Source organism: Palaemon carinicauda, chromosome 10, assembly GCF_036898095.1.
Source record: "Palaemon carinicauda isolate YSFRI2023 chromosome 10, ASM3689809v2, whole genome shotgun sequence".
Lineage (NCBI taxonomy): Eukaryota > Metazoa > Arthropoda > Malacostraca > Decapoda > Palaemonidae > Palaemon > Palaemon carinicauda.
Genome location: NC_090734.1, coordinates 132,079,319 through 132,094,818, shown reverse-complemented (window position 1 = coordinate 132,094,818; position 15,500 = coordinate 132,079,319). Strand labels below are relative to the sequence as shown.

Sequence of the window (15,500 nt, the reverse complement as noted above, 5' to 3'; positions counted from 1 at the left end):
ACTAGGCTTGTATCTTAGCTTATAATAATAGTATTGATAATAATAATAATAATAATAATAATAATAATAATAATAATAATAATAATAATAATAATACTGAAAATTCAGGAGTTAAGAATGTGCTCAGGTTCTAATTTGGCAATATGACGTCCTTCAAAACTATGAAATCTAATTCTGTTTCAGTTCTGAAGGCAGAGATAAAAATGGAGACAGAATTGTCATAACCACCAATTTATTCTACATTTTATCTGTATTATTATTATTATTATTATTATTATTATTATTATTATTATTATTATTATTATTATTACTTACTAAGTAACAACCCTATTTGGAAAAGCAAGATGCTACAAGCCCAAGGGCTCCAACAGGGAAAATAGCCCAGTGAGGAGAGGAAACAAGGAAAAATTGAATATTTTAAGAACAGTAACATTGAAAAAATATTTCCTGTATAAACTATAAATACTTTAACAAAACAGGAGGAAAGAGAAACTAGATAGAATAGTGTGCCCGAGTGTACCCTCAAGCAAGAGAACTCCAAGAAGTGCATTTGTTCGGATGAAATCAGTGTTCTTTTATGTGCTTCGAACACTTAGTCAAGCGACAAGGAGCAAGGCTTCATGAAGGCTCTAGATGAAGGAAGAGGCCTTCAAGAGGTCGTACGTGTTAGTGGGGGGAGGGGGGGAGGCATGCCCAGAAATACCCTTGAGTCTCTGTACTGTATATGTGTTTTCTGGCCATGTTGCTCTCTCTCTCTCTCTCTCTCTCTCTCTCTCTCTCTCTCTCTCTCTCTCTCCTAAGCTCTGGCGTTTTTCCTTTCTCTGATTGAATCGCTCACTACCGCATTAGATCAGCCCTTAGCTAAGGACGCATGAAAAAGGCTAAGACCGAATATCTTTGGTGGCTTGAGATGGGCGGTGGGCGGTGAGGCTGGGGGAAAAGAAGGCGGCGGTGGTGGTGGAGGAGGTGGTGGAGGTGTTGGTGGTGGTGGTGGAGACGGTTCAACATGCCAAAGGGGGCACCGTAGCCAAAAGAGATCATTTTCGAGTCAGTGTTGCCCCGGAACCCTTAGCGTGAGGACATCACTCTTCTCTCTCTCTGTCTCTCACTGTCCCCCTGACTCTCGTTTTCCAAAAAATATAATCGAATCGCAACTGCAGCCATGAGTAACTGGCCATCATCTTACGGTTACAAGTACACCCCCATCGGCCTCCGCCAGAGGGAGAAGAGGGACGACATGGGAAAGCGTTCCATCTGTACCACAGTCCACCTTCCAGAAGGAGGCCACCTTCTGGAAATTGACAGAGAATATGGAATCGACGGATCCATGTCCAAAAGGGTGAGTTTTGACCGGACGGTGGAAGGTAGGTGAAATTCTATAAGGCGAGGCGTCATGAGGGTCTAGGTATACCAGACCGTGGGGAGTTATAAGGTCTAAGTATAGGCTACTAGACCGTGCTTATCTAAATCTTGTGAATGTTTGGGGGAGGGAGTGAGTAGGGCTTAGGAGGAACCTGTTAGGGGAGATCAAGAGGGAGGTAGAGAATTAGATGAAGGTGAAAGATGATATGGAGAGAAGAGGTTTGGTGAAAAAGGATGCCTTTGATAGAAGGCATTGGAGTGGGCGCAATAGGCAACCGACCCCTTAGTGTAGGGGTAATGGTGGGGAAGAAGAATCAAGAGGTAGGCTGAGGATTAGATGGCGAGATAAGGTGAAGGATGATATGGAAAGAAGAGGTTTGGTGGAAGAGGATGTCTTTGATAGAAGGCATTGGAGAGGTTGCATCAGGCAACCGACCCCTTAATATAGGGGTAATGGTGGGGAAGAAGAATCAAAAAGGAGGTAGAGAATTAGATGGGTAGAAAAGGTGAAGGATGATGTGGAGAGAAGAGGTTTGGTGGAAGAGGATGGCTATGTTAGAAGGCATTGGAGAGGGCGCATCAGGCAACCGACCCCTTAGTATAGGGGTAATGGTGGGGAAGAAGAATCAGGAAGGGAGGCAGAGAATTAGATGGCGAGATTAGGTGAAGAATGATGTGGAGAGAAGAAGGCGTATCAGGCAATCGACCCCTTAGTGTAGGGGAAGGTGATGGTCTTGTCTTGTGTGTCTCTGATTCTGTGTTCCAAAGGGTTAGGCTGGAAACAAAAAACCTTATAAAAAGCAGACTACTGACGTTTTCCATATTTATTGAAATGTTAATTTTTTTTTTTCAGGTTACAGTGATTTCGAAATAGTTTGTGACGCCCAGTAGAAGAAGTAACGTTTTAAAATTGTATCGTGAAAGCAAAAAAAAATTTCTTTTTTCTTTTTTTTTTGAGAGATTGCAAAAAGATGTGGTCGGTGTGCCTTTAAATTGGTATATTTATTAAATCTTATTCATCAATCTAAATTGTGTTTACTAAGCTCAGTTTTACGGAAATTGTTTTATTTCTTATGTATTGCTCATGTTACGTATATATATATATATATATGTATATACATATATATATGTATATATTATATATATTATATATATATACATACCTAAAACACTCTCTCCCTTTTTATGCATATATACATAGATATACTTAAAACTCTCTCTCTCTCTCTCTCTCTCTCTCTCTCTCTCTCTCTCTCTCTCTCTCTCTCTCTCTCAGGTGAAGAATTTTCCAATCTTGTGTACAAAAATATTTCCTTAAACTAAAGTTGGAATGAATTTTATTCAGTTGTATGTCCTATTTAAGGTCATATTTAGTCAGAATTTAGTTGTTTAGAAATAAGAAAAAAATATTTTCTTTCAGTTTTTTTATTCATTTATTTATTTATTTATTTTATTTTTTTTACAATTCAAAGTTTTCAAATTATCTCATTATTTCATCTATTTTTGACCAAATGTAGTGAGCATAATAATACTAATTTTCTTTCCCGGTAAATAATTTTACTTTCAGAACTTTTTTTTGATAGTTTAATGATAAAAATCAATAATTTCTCCATAATTACTTCAGCTAAATATGATAAAAGTGTAGATAAGATATCGGGGAAGAAATAGATGGGTGTGACCACATTGGTCTCAATTATATTATTATTATTATTATTATTATTATTATTATTATTATTATTATTATTATAAGCTAATTTATAACTAAATTTGGAAAAGTAGGATGCTATAATCCCATGGGCTCCAACAGGGAAAATAGCCCAGTGAGGAAAGGAAATAAGGAAACAGATAGAATGTGTACCTGAGTACCCTCAAGCAAGAGAACTCTAATCCAAGCCAGTGGAAGACATTACATAGTCTTTTAAGTCTTTCTCTCTGGACTCTCAATTATTATTATTACTAGCCAAGTTATAACTCTAGTTGGAAAAGTAGGATGCTATAACCCCAAGGGCTCCAACAGGAAAAAATAGCCCGTTGAGGAAAGGAAATAAGGAAACAGAGAACAGTGTGCCTGAATGTACCCTCAAGCAAAATATCTCTAACCCAAGGCAGTGGAAGACATTGGTACAGAGGCTATCGCACTACCCGAGACTAGAGAACAATGGTTTGATTTTGGAATGTCCTTCTCTTATGAGAACTGCTTACTATAGCTAAAGAGTCTCTTCTACTCTACTGACTTTTGTTAGAGTGCTCTTGCTTGAGGGTACGCTTGGGCACACTGTTCTATCTCGTTTCTCTTCCTCATGTTTTGTTAAAGTTTTCATAGTTTATATATGAGATATTTATTTTAATATTATTCTTAAAATATTTTTAAGTTGTCCTTGTTTCCTTTCCTCACTGGGCTATTTTCCCTGTTGGAGCCCCTTGGCTTATAGCATTCTGCTTTTCCAACTAGGGTTGTAGCTTAGCAATTAATAATAATAATAATAATAATAATAATAATAATAATTTGTTTTTTTTAATGTTGCGTTGATTGCTTGAATCACAAAACGTTGTACGATCATTTCAGGAAAACGTTTAATAGGATGTAAATTAACTTTCAAAAATACTTTTATAATTAAAAAGCTAGTGATATATCGCTATTCGTTGCAAAGAAAACATTAGCAAGTTATTAGAAGTGGAATCATGAGATTAAAGTGAAATAAAAAGTAAAAATTATATTAATCGGAAAGTAATATTTTTATGTTATTAAATTACTGATTTATTGATATCATCACAACTTAGGTTATAATAATTTTCAACAGTTTTTTGAGTAAAATTCCCCTAATATAATCATCATCTTCATCACCTCCTACGCCTATCGACGTAAAGGGCCTCGGTTAGATTTCGCCAGTCGTTTCTATCTTGAGCTTTTAATTCAATACTCCAGTCATCATCTCCTACTTTGCGTTTCATAGTCCTCAACCATGTAGGTCGGGGTCTTCCAACTCTTTTAGTGCCTTTTGGAGCCCAGCTGAATGTTTGGTGATCTAATCTCTCTTGGGGAGTGCGAAGAGCATGCGCAAACTATCTCCATGGACATGTAATATAATACAATGATAAATATAGGATAAAACAAACATTAAGAATACTCTTCAACTCCATGGGAAACTAAATTGGTGTAAATTGGCAGTATGCAGTTTAGTGAAATCTTTGATTAAATACTAACATTAAAAGGTGGCCAAATTATTCTATGGGTGTCGAGAAGTGAGACAAGCAGTCTAATTTTCTATTATTTCCCTGGAGTAAATTTAGACATTGCAAAGTCTAAGCCGTAGCGAAGGAGTATTAATAATAGATCCACATATCTCCATCAACATTCCCGTGTCGAAGAATTACGACCTGTGCAAGGTGACTTACTTCAAAAAAAAAAAAAAAAAAAAAAAAAACTGTGGCTTACTTAAACAGGTGGGATAAACAGAGAGGAATAAGCCTACATGAACAAATAGTGTTTACCTAATAAAAATGACCAGGAATTCTTTGAAGAAAATTCATTTAGTCCAATGCGAAGGCGAAGTAGGTCGAGGAAGCAGATGAAGCCACTGGCTGACGCATTCTAATTTTGAACATCACCCACACACACATTCTCCTCTTCACCGTACCGACCCTTAAAGGTTTAAAGGCCGCTCATGAATGGCAGAGGCAAGGGGCAGTGACATTGCCCTATCAAGCAGAACAAGGCCCTATAGACTGATCATATTTACATATGATCAGTGCCCAAACCTGCAGTCCACCCAAGCTAGGACCAAGGAGGGCCAGGTTTAAAGGCCGCTCATGAATGGCAGAGGCAAGGGGCAGTGACATTGCCCTATCAAGCAGAACAAGGCCCTATAGACTGATCATATTTACATATGATCAGTGCCCAAACCTGCAGTCCACCCAAGCTAGGACCAAGGAGGGCCAGGTTTAAAGGCCGCTCATGAATGGCAGAGGCAAGGGGCAGTGACATTGCCCTATCAAGCAGGACTATGCCCTATAGACTGACCCTATATACATATGATCAGCGCCCAAGCCCCCTCTCCGCCCAAGCTAGGACCAAGGAGGGCCAGGTTTAAAGGCCGCTCATGAATGGCAGAGGCAAGGGACAGTGACATTACCCTATCAAGCAGGACAAGGCCATATGGACTGACCATATATATATATATATATATATATATATATATATATATATATATATATATATATATATATATATGTATATATATATATATATATATATATATATATATATATATATGATCAGCGCTCAAGCCCCCTCTCCACCCAAGCTAGGACCAAGGAGGGCCAGGCAATGGCTGCTGATGACTCGGCAGATAGACCTATAGGCTCCCCTAACCCATCCCCCATCCTTAGCTCACAAGGATGACACGGTTGCAGACACTGAAGGCACTAACGAGTCTGAGCGGGACTCGAACACCAGTCTGGCAAACACCAGGCAGGGACGTTACCAATCAGGCCACATTCCTATCCTTGTTCCAAACTTCCTAAGGCTTGCTTTAAGGGCTGCTAATCTGGTCCTGTACAGCAGGAGAATCCTACTCTCTACAGGACCTCCACGGTCGTTTCAGGATGTTCATTAGGGAGCATTTAATATTTCACAACGCGTATTGTTTACTTACTGTTACATCATCACTGTCAAAACACTCGCGGATTAAGAAAGTCTTCAGGTTCCTCTTGAAAACCTTAATATCTTCAATTATTCGGATGTCTCGTCGGAGCCTTTTGTATAGTTCTCTTACAATCTTTATTCTCTAGCATACAGTTATACAGGACTTGGCAATAACATTAATATTTGAAATACTGGTGTAATTTCTATACCATAAGATTCCTGTGTAAAGTTAATACTGACCTTGTTTCAAACTTTCGTAATCTTATGCTCTGACAGTCATTATTCTGTATCATACAGTTATACAGGACTCATTATACAGATCATAGCATTAATAGTAGAAATACTGATGTAATTTCTATAATTCTGATAGTCAGGCCTTCTCCATCATGAGGCTCAATACTACACAGTATTCAAGAAGTTTTATTCCAGCTGTGACCAATTTGTGGAATGATCTTCCTAATCGGGTAGTTGAATCGGTGGAACTTAAAAAGTTCAAACTTGCTGCAATGGTTTTTTTTTTTTCATGTTGAACAGGCTGACATAAGTCTTTGTAGAGTTTGTATATGAAATATCTGTTTTGCTGTTACTATTTTTAGAATATCATATCTACTGTACGTATTTCCTTATTTCTTATCTCACTGGGCTATTTTTCCCTGTTGGAGCCTTTGGGCTTATAGCATCTTGCTTTTCCAACTGGGGTTGTAGCTTAGCTAATAATAATAATAATATTCCTTTCCTCACTGTGCTATTTTTCCCTGATGGAGCCCTTGGGCTCATAGCATCTTGCTTTTCCAACTAGAGTTGTAGCTTAGCTAATAATGATAATAATAATAATAATAATCCCTTCCTCACTGGGCTATTTTTCCCTGTTGGAGCCCCTGGGGTCATAGCATCTTGCTTTTCCAACTATGGTTGTAACTAAGCTAATGATAATAATATTACTTTCCTCACTGTGCTATTTTTCCCTGTTGGAGCTCTTGGGCTCATAGCATCTTGCTTTTCCAACTAGGGTTGTAGCTTAGCTAGTAGTAGTAGTAATGATAATAATAATAATAATATTCCTTTCCTCACTGTGCTATTTTTCCCTGTTGGAGCCCTTAGGCTCATAGCATCTTGCTTTTCCAGCTAGGGTTGTAACTAAGCTAATAATAATAATATTACTTTCCTCACTGTGCTATTTTTCCCTGATGGAGCCCTTGGGCTCATAGCATCCTGCTTTTCCAACTAGGGTTGTAGCTAAGCTAGTAATAATAATAATAATAATAATAATAATAATAATAATAATAATAATAATCAGATCCACGTATGCAGCAAACACTAGATACCCTCACATGCCTAAAATTGGAACATCATCTTGAACCAACAGCAAGTTGATTTGCCAAGGTTTTCTACTCATAACCAGCCCGCCCCCTTCTCATATTACACACGCAACCTAGATTTAGCCCCGAGACACATCTGCCTTAGCCACTTTTTCAACTGTCTTTCTAGTAACCATAAAACATTGACCTACTATCTGAGAGATTTTGGTCAAGTGCCAAACTAGATCAGTTAGATATGTTTCTAAGCAAATAATTTTCCTTCAAATTGTGGTATTGGTTAAAAAGTCTGAATTTATGAGTTCAGCAAACTAGATCAGTTAGATGTGGATGGATATACTTCTAAGCAAATGGATTTGCTTGAAATTGTGGTATTGGTTAAAAAGTCTGAATTTATGAGTTCAGCAAACTAGATCAGTTAGAAGGTGTGGATGGATATGCTTCTAAGCAATTGGATTTGCTTGAAATGGTGGTATTGGTTAAAAAGTCTGAATTTAAGAGTTCAGGCAGTGTTTTTCAGTTAATATGTCTGAAATTCTCTCTGTTTATAATATACACTGTTTAAAAAATGGTAATTTTAATCGAAAATTATGGGTAAAAGTATATTGTTCTCGGCCGTATTTCAGTAAAATACAGGCGACCGTAATTTTACCATTCTTTGTTATTATCTCTTACTGGTTGGTGAGCATGATATCACTCCTTTACGTCAATATATCCGTTTTTAAAACGGTAAATCCCTGGCAACATTTATTCTAGGATTTTTACCGTTTTTTTAATGCAAATATCTAACAATGTAGTCAAGTTACAGTTTTGGAAACCCAAACCGATTGAAGCATCCAGGTTAAAATTATATTCTCATCTCTCACAAAATCAAATTACGCGTTGGCAATGAAGAGAAGTTAGATGTGTAAAATTTTCTTGAAATTACACACACAGTAATGAGCTTAATTCTGCTTTCAAACTGAACTGAAACAAAAATATAACTATTTTGGTCAAATTGCTGGAAATTATATACGATGAGGATGCATTATTATTATTATTATTATTATTATTATTATTATTATTATTGTTGTTGTTGTTGTTATTATTATTACTATTATTATTATTATTATTATTATTTGTATTATTATTATTAATATTATTATTATTATCATTATTATTATTCTTGATATTATTATTATTGTTATTATTATTATTATTATTATTATTATTATTATTGTTATTATAATTATTATTTTATTATTATTATTATTATTATTATTATTATCTAAGTTACAACCGTAGTAGGAAAAAGCAGGATATTATGAGCCCAAGGGCTTCAACAGGAAAAAATAGCCCAGTGAGGAAAATAAATAAAAATAAATAAACTACAATAGAAGTAATGAACAATCAAAATAACGTATCTAAAGAACAGTAACAACATTAAAATAGATCTTCCATAAACAAACTATAAAAAGAGACTTATGTCATCCTGTTCAACATAAAAACATTCGCCTGCAAGTTTGAACTTTTGAATCAGTGGAACTTCAAAAGTTCAAACTTGCAGCATATGTTTTTATGTTGAACAGGCTGACATAAGTCTTTTTATAGTTCATATATGAAATATCTGTTTTTGATTTTGTTATTGTTTTTAAAATATCTTATTAATTGCTCATTACTTCTTATATCGTTTATTTACTTCCTTATTTCCTTTCCTCACTGGGCTATTTTTCCTTGTTTTAGCCCTTTGGCTTATAGCATCCTGCTTTTTCATATAGGGTTGTAGTATAGCTAGTAATAATAATAATAATGATAATAATAATGATGATGATGATGATAATGATAATGATAATGATAATAATAATAATAATAATAATAATAATAATAATAATAATAATAATAATAATAATAAAACGCCAGGAATTATTGCAAGTAGAGGCAATTATCAAAATGTTAATAATTAAAAGTTTATATCAAAATTTTGGGCATTGCCTCAATGACAAAATAACCAAGCGAAAATAAAGCAGGCAATGTTAGTAGTAGTAAGCAGCTATTCTAGGAGAGGGACACTCCAAAATCAAACCATTGTTCTCTAGTCTTGGGTAGTACCATAGCCTCTGTACCATGGTCTCTCTCTGTCTAGGGTTAGAGTTCTCTTGCTTGAGGGTACACTTGGTAAAGGTAGAAGAGACTCTTTAGCTATGGTAAGCAGCTCTTTTAGGAGAAGGACACCCCAAAATCAAACCATTGTTCTCTAGTCTTGGGTAGTGCCATAGCCTCTGTACCATGGTCTCTCTCTGTCTTGGGTTAGAGTTCTCTTGCTTGAGGGTACACTTGGTAAAGGTAGAAGAGACTCTTTAGCTATGGTAAGCAGCTCTTTTAGGAGAAGGGCACTCCAAAATCAAACCATTGTTCTCTAGTCTTGGGTAGTGCCATAGCCTCTGTACCATGGTCTCCCTCTGTCTTGGGTTAGAGTTCTCTTGCTTGAGGGTACACTTGGTAAGGGTAGAAGAGACTTTAGCTATGGTAAGCAGCTCTTTTAGGAGAAGGTCACTCCAAAATCAAACCATTGTTCTCTAGTCTTGGGTAGTGACATAGCCTCTGTACCTTGGTCTCCCTCTGTCTTGGGTTAGAGTTCTCTTGCTTGAGGGTACACTTGGTAAGGGTAGAAGAGACTTTAGCTATGGTAAGCAGCTCTTTTAGGAGAAGGTCACTCCAAAATCAAACCATTGTTCTCTAGTCTTGGGTAGTGCCATAGCCTCTGTAATTCATGAGTGGGCTTTAAACCTTTAAAGTCTTTAAATATAAAAAGTATAAAGCTTGTGTAAGTTCGCTTTCTCACAGCACTTCATTAGAAAAGTTATTTCAACTTATTTCTTTAAACAAAGGAATAGCATTTGAAACAGATGGTCAACTAATCCTAAAGGATTTTTCCTTGCAAGTAAAATAATTTAACAAAAATCCAATAAAAAAAAGAAAGGATTCAGAACAGTTGATTAGACTGAGCAATTTTTAAAAATATAAAAGTTTCTTTCGCTACAGATTTCTATAAACCATGGGGGAAAAAACAAGTTTGAAATCAGTAGAAAGTATTAATAATGATGACTGTGAGACATCACAAGAGGTAACAAATTTCTGCCAGAAATACAGCTCTGGCTTCTTCAGAAAAAAAGGTCCTGGATAGTTTCTTAAACAAAGATTCTAATGCAAAGTTAAGGGGTCGGTTGCGTGATGCACCATCCCCAATGTCTTCTATCAAAGGCATCCTCTTCCACCAAACCTCCTTTTTTGGTTCCTAACTGCTCATACCGCAAAACACGTTTGCGAGCACAATCAACTAACGGAAAGGTACTAAGTTTCTCATCTTATGACAAATACTGTAATTGAACTGCTTCCTGTAACCACAAACCAAAGTCTTCATGAAAATAACAACAAGTAAAAATAATGATGAATGTCATACGTCACAAAAGGTAGCAAAGTTCTGCCAGAAATACTCCACTGGCATTGGTCAAGCGATTCACTGTCCAAGAATGAGGAAAAACACACTTAAAAACAACAATGGCACGTGCTACAGAATGACCCCCTGTTGGAAATGCTCAAAAAAGAGGCCAGACAGACAGTCAAACAGAGAAAGAGAGACTGTTGAATCGGTGGAACTTCAAAAAGTTCAAACTTGCAGTGAATGTTGCAATGTTGAACAGGCTGATATAAGTATCTTTTTATAGTTGTTTATGAAAGATTTATTTTAAAGTTGTTACTGTCCTTTAAATATGCTATTTTGATTGTTTATTACTTCTCTTGTAGCTTATTTCATTATTTCCTTTCCTCACTGGGATATTTTTCCCTGTTGCAGCGCTTATAGGGCTTATAGCATCCTGCTTCTCCAACTAGGGTTGTAGTTTAGCTAATAATAATAACAAAAAGAAGAGAACGAAGAGTAGAAACAAAACAATTTAAGAAAAGACAACTACTCTAACACTGCTCATAGTTGATTCAGAAGAAAGATACTACGTAGGAGTGCAAAATGTGGATTCCACTCTGAATCTATTCTCATAGCATCTTCTCGTGCACGCTCATAGCTATTCGATATTAGAGTTGGCTGAAGACTGCACTTACAAGGGGGGTTTGGTGGTGGGGTGGGCCACTGACGGGGTAAAGTGCGTGCATACGTGAGTATGTATGTGTCCTCGCTCTCGTCTCGGCTTTAGTTTAGACCTCTTCTTGGCTATGAGTACAAATAAGGTATTGGGCGGTAGTGGGTGGTGGGGAGGATCCAACAGACAGGGAAAAAATGTAGAGGGTGTAGGTGCCAAATTTTTGGGGGGCTCCACATAGTGCAGAGGCGAGGCGGTGGAAGAGGGGGGGGGGGGGAGAGAGTTTATGGGTGGGAGCTTATTAAAAAGTGGCTCCTTCCTCTCGCCCACTCATGGATGTACGCGTGTTGAAACAAAATCTGATACCTGTATTCCTTTATGGATGTGCGCACGTTGAAAGAAAATCTCACATCAGTATTCCTTTATTAAGCTGGTTTTTCCCTCTTCGTAAACTGTATTAGCAGCTACATAGTTTTCTGGAGAAAACGTACCACACTTATATTAAACGTTTCTAAATGATAAGTGATCAGATTAAAAAAAAAGTAAATCATTCCCAAACATCAAACGTTTGTAAATGATAAGTAACCAGATTCAAAATGGTAAATCATTCCCAGACATCAAACGTTTGTAAATGATAAATAATCAGATTCAAAATGGTAAATATTTCACAAACATCAAACGTTTATAAATGATAGCCAAAGCTAATCAGATTCAAAATGGTTAATCATTCACAAACATCAAACGTTTGTAAATGATAGCCAAAGCTAATCAGATTCAAAATGGTAAATCATTCACAACTGATAAACAGGACAATTTATTTTCATTAAATTAGATAATAAAAAGAACTCGTCTTTGCTTGAAGGTCTAATAAATAGCTCATACTCAAACACATAATTATCAGTAATACAACCCAGAGGCATTTTGCATCTAGTCAAGTGATATATTCCTTAATTTCTTTATTCTGGTCTCGTTTTCAAAGGATTTTATATTTTCCTGCTGTTAAGGAAGCCAGTAAAATCCCTAAATTAGATGAAATGAAACGTTCATCTGAACTAGACTGGTGATGACTAGTCCAGAGCTCTTCTCTGGACTGGGCTCTTGAACTGTACTGTAAGGCATAGCTCCCAAACCTCTTCTCTGGACTGGGGCTCTTAGAGTGTACTGCAAGTCATAGTTCCCAAAGCTCTTCTCTGGACTAGGGGTCTTGTACTGTACTGTAAGTCATAGCTCCTAAAGCTCTTCCCTGAACTGGGGTCTTAGACTGTACTGTAAGTCATAGCTCCCAAAGCTCTTATCTGGACTGGACCTCTTAGACTGTACTGCAAGTCATAGCCCCCAAAGCTCTCCTCTGGACTGGGGCTTAAAGGCTGTAAGTCATAACCCCCTAAAGTTTTCTCTTGACTTGGCCTCTTAGACTGTACTGCAAGTCATAGCTCCCAAACCTCTTCTCTGGACTGGGGCTCTTAGAATGTACTGTAAGTCATAGCTCCTCAAATCTCTTCTCTGGACTGGGGCTCTTGTACTGTAAGTCATAGCTCCTAAAGCTCTTCCCTGAACTGGGGTCTTAGACTGTACTGTAAGTCATGGCCCCCAAAGCTCTTCTCTGGACTGGGGCTTAAAGACTGTAAGTCATAACCACCTAAAGGTTTCTCTGGACTGGGCCTCTTAGACTGTACTGTAAGTCATAGCTCACAAAGCTCTTCTCTGGACTGGGGCTTAAAGACTGTAAGTCATAACCACCTAAAGGTTTCTCTGGACCGGGCCTCTTAGACTGTACTGTAAGTCATAGCTCACAAAGCTCTTCTCTGGACTGGGGCTTAAAGACTGTTAAGTCATAGCCCCCCAAAGTTTTCTCTGAACTGGGCCTCTTAGACTGTATTCATAGCCCCCAAAACTTTTTTTATGGACTAGGCCTCTTGTACTGTAAGTCATAGCTCTCAAAGCTCTTCTCTTGACTGGAGCTCTTAGACTGACTGTATTGTACCTACAAAAGTGATGACTTAAAAATAGTCTTCATGAAACCACTTCTACCTAACCACAGATCCTTTTCACATTTTAATTGCACTTTATTTCACCAGAAACTGCAGGATTTTACTACCTTTTCTTGGTGATGAATCCTTTGCAAAATGTTCTCTATCTTTATTTATAATTTTTCATATAGTTGAATTCAACCTGCCAAGTTTAGAGGTTTCGATTTTCTTGGATCCCCCCAACTTAATTATTTTAAGGTGCAATGTTTCTCCAACTATGTGCAAATCATTTGACATTTCAAATGTTACTTTTGATAGAAAATAAATGTGTAGGGTACTTATCCTGTCTTCCTATTCTTCATATACACAAAAAAAAACATGAAATAGGAGATTTGTATAAATCAGTATACCGGATGAAATGTTTATATATATATATATATATATATATATATATATATATATATATATATATATATATATATATACACACACAAACACACACACACACACACACATATATATATATATATATATATATATATATATATATATATATTTTAAATATTGTTCTCCTTTCTTGTCCCAAGCAGCTGGCACTCCTCATGAATTTGTTAATGGAAATTTGAGGTTCATCAAGTTCATAATTTCTGACTTTTGTTCAATTAGGATTTTTCATAATTCTGACCATTGCAATAAAATCTTCCTAGACTTTACTATCCACCACGTAGTGCCAGGTATGCAGTTGATTCTAAATCTTGTCTTTTTTTTCTTGAGACTCAATACTACAGAGTATCCTAGAAAAATGTATTATGGCTGTGACCAAATTATAAAATGGTGTTCTTAATTCTATGATTAAATCGTTAAGCTTCTAAAGCTAATTACATTGTATAATTTTATTTCATGTCTATATTGAAAGTGTTAGATTAGGGTAGTGGTACCTTATTGGAAACATCCTTACCCATCATTCTATTGGACGGGAGTTGGAGACCCACTCAACTCGATAGTTTCTTGTAATGTCTGCAATTACACCATCCATGTGAGCTAGGGACGGGGGGAGGAGGGTTTTTAGGAGCCTATAGGTTTACCTGTTGAGTCAGTCATCGGCAGCCATTGCCTGACCCTCCCAGTTCCTAGGGAGCTTTGACGCTGATTATACGTATATATGGTCAGTACGGCAATGTCCTGTCCCTTGTCTCTGCCGTTCGTGAGTGATCTTTAAACCTTTAAACATAGCCCTGGGAAGGTGGGGTAGGCTGCTAGTGAATACTGATTACTGCAATGTATTTGCAGTCTGATAGTAGAGGAACTCTTAGAGTACAGCAGAACAGTGACAGAACTGATATTTGAAGTGTTTTAAACATGAAAGATGCCTTTAGAGCAATGATCTGTCGGTATTCTTAGTCTTCTGGAAGCGTTTTAAACGCTATAGATGCATTCTGAGCAATGTTGAGTAAATAAACCACGAAAAGATTAAACTTTTTCGATTAGAGAAAGAGGATAGTGAGGAGAAGTGGCAGTAACTCTGGAAAAACGAATTGGCTTGGATACCACAGTGAGAAAAACTATAAATAGCCTTTGGAAAAGACATTGCATATTCTTCTATATTGCAATATTACATTAACATGAAATGTTCACCTACAAAGTGAAATTTACAATATGAAAATAGAATAGGAATGCGTTGGAAAAACAGCTCATTGATACTTAGTTTTTATTGTAGTTTACACTTAGAAAGAACATATTACTGCTCTCTCGTTATTGGCCTTACATAGCATCTCATCTATAGGCTATAGTAACGAGCAGGTATATGATTCATTCTTTTTTCTGATTCCTTCTTTCTGATTCATTTTTTTCTGATTCATTTTTTCTGATTCGTTCTTTTTTCTGATTCATTTTTTTCTGATTCATTTTTATACATTCTTTTTTCTGATTCATTCTTTTTTTTTCTTTCGTTTTTGAAATAGAAACGCTTCTTATTCGTATTTATGTTTTGTTCAAATTCTTGACTTTAGGTGCAGTGTAAGATAGTCAAGTTGAAATGGTCTTGGCTTGTATAAAGAATGATTTTTCTCAGATTTAAAAATCACGAAAGTAAAGAACACTTTCTGTTATTGGAATATTTGTTTTTTAATATTTT

General features: G+C 36.5%; 1 protein-coding gene across 3 annotated transcripts in view; it reads left to right on the top strand.

Annotated features, from left to right (window-relative positions):
• Positions 1 to 1,032: 1,032 nt before the first annotated feature.
• Positions 1,033 to 15,500, top strand: part of LOC137648779 (uncharacterized) — a 38,373-nt gene continuing 23,905 nt past the window's right edge. The window contains exon 1 of one of the 3 annotated variants that reach the window (XM_068381915.1): positions 1,033 to 1,339. In XM_068381915.1, the coding sequence (XP_068238016.1) occupies positions 1,163 to 1,339 (177 nt within the window). In that variant the 5' untranslated portion in view covers positions 1,033 to 1,162. The remainder of the gene's footprint in view (positions 1,340 to 15,500) is intronic. The other 2 variants (XM_068381916.1, XM_068381917.1) reach the window with 2 other exon arrangements.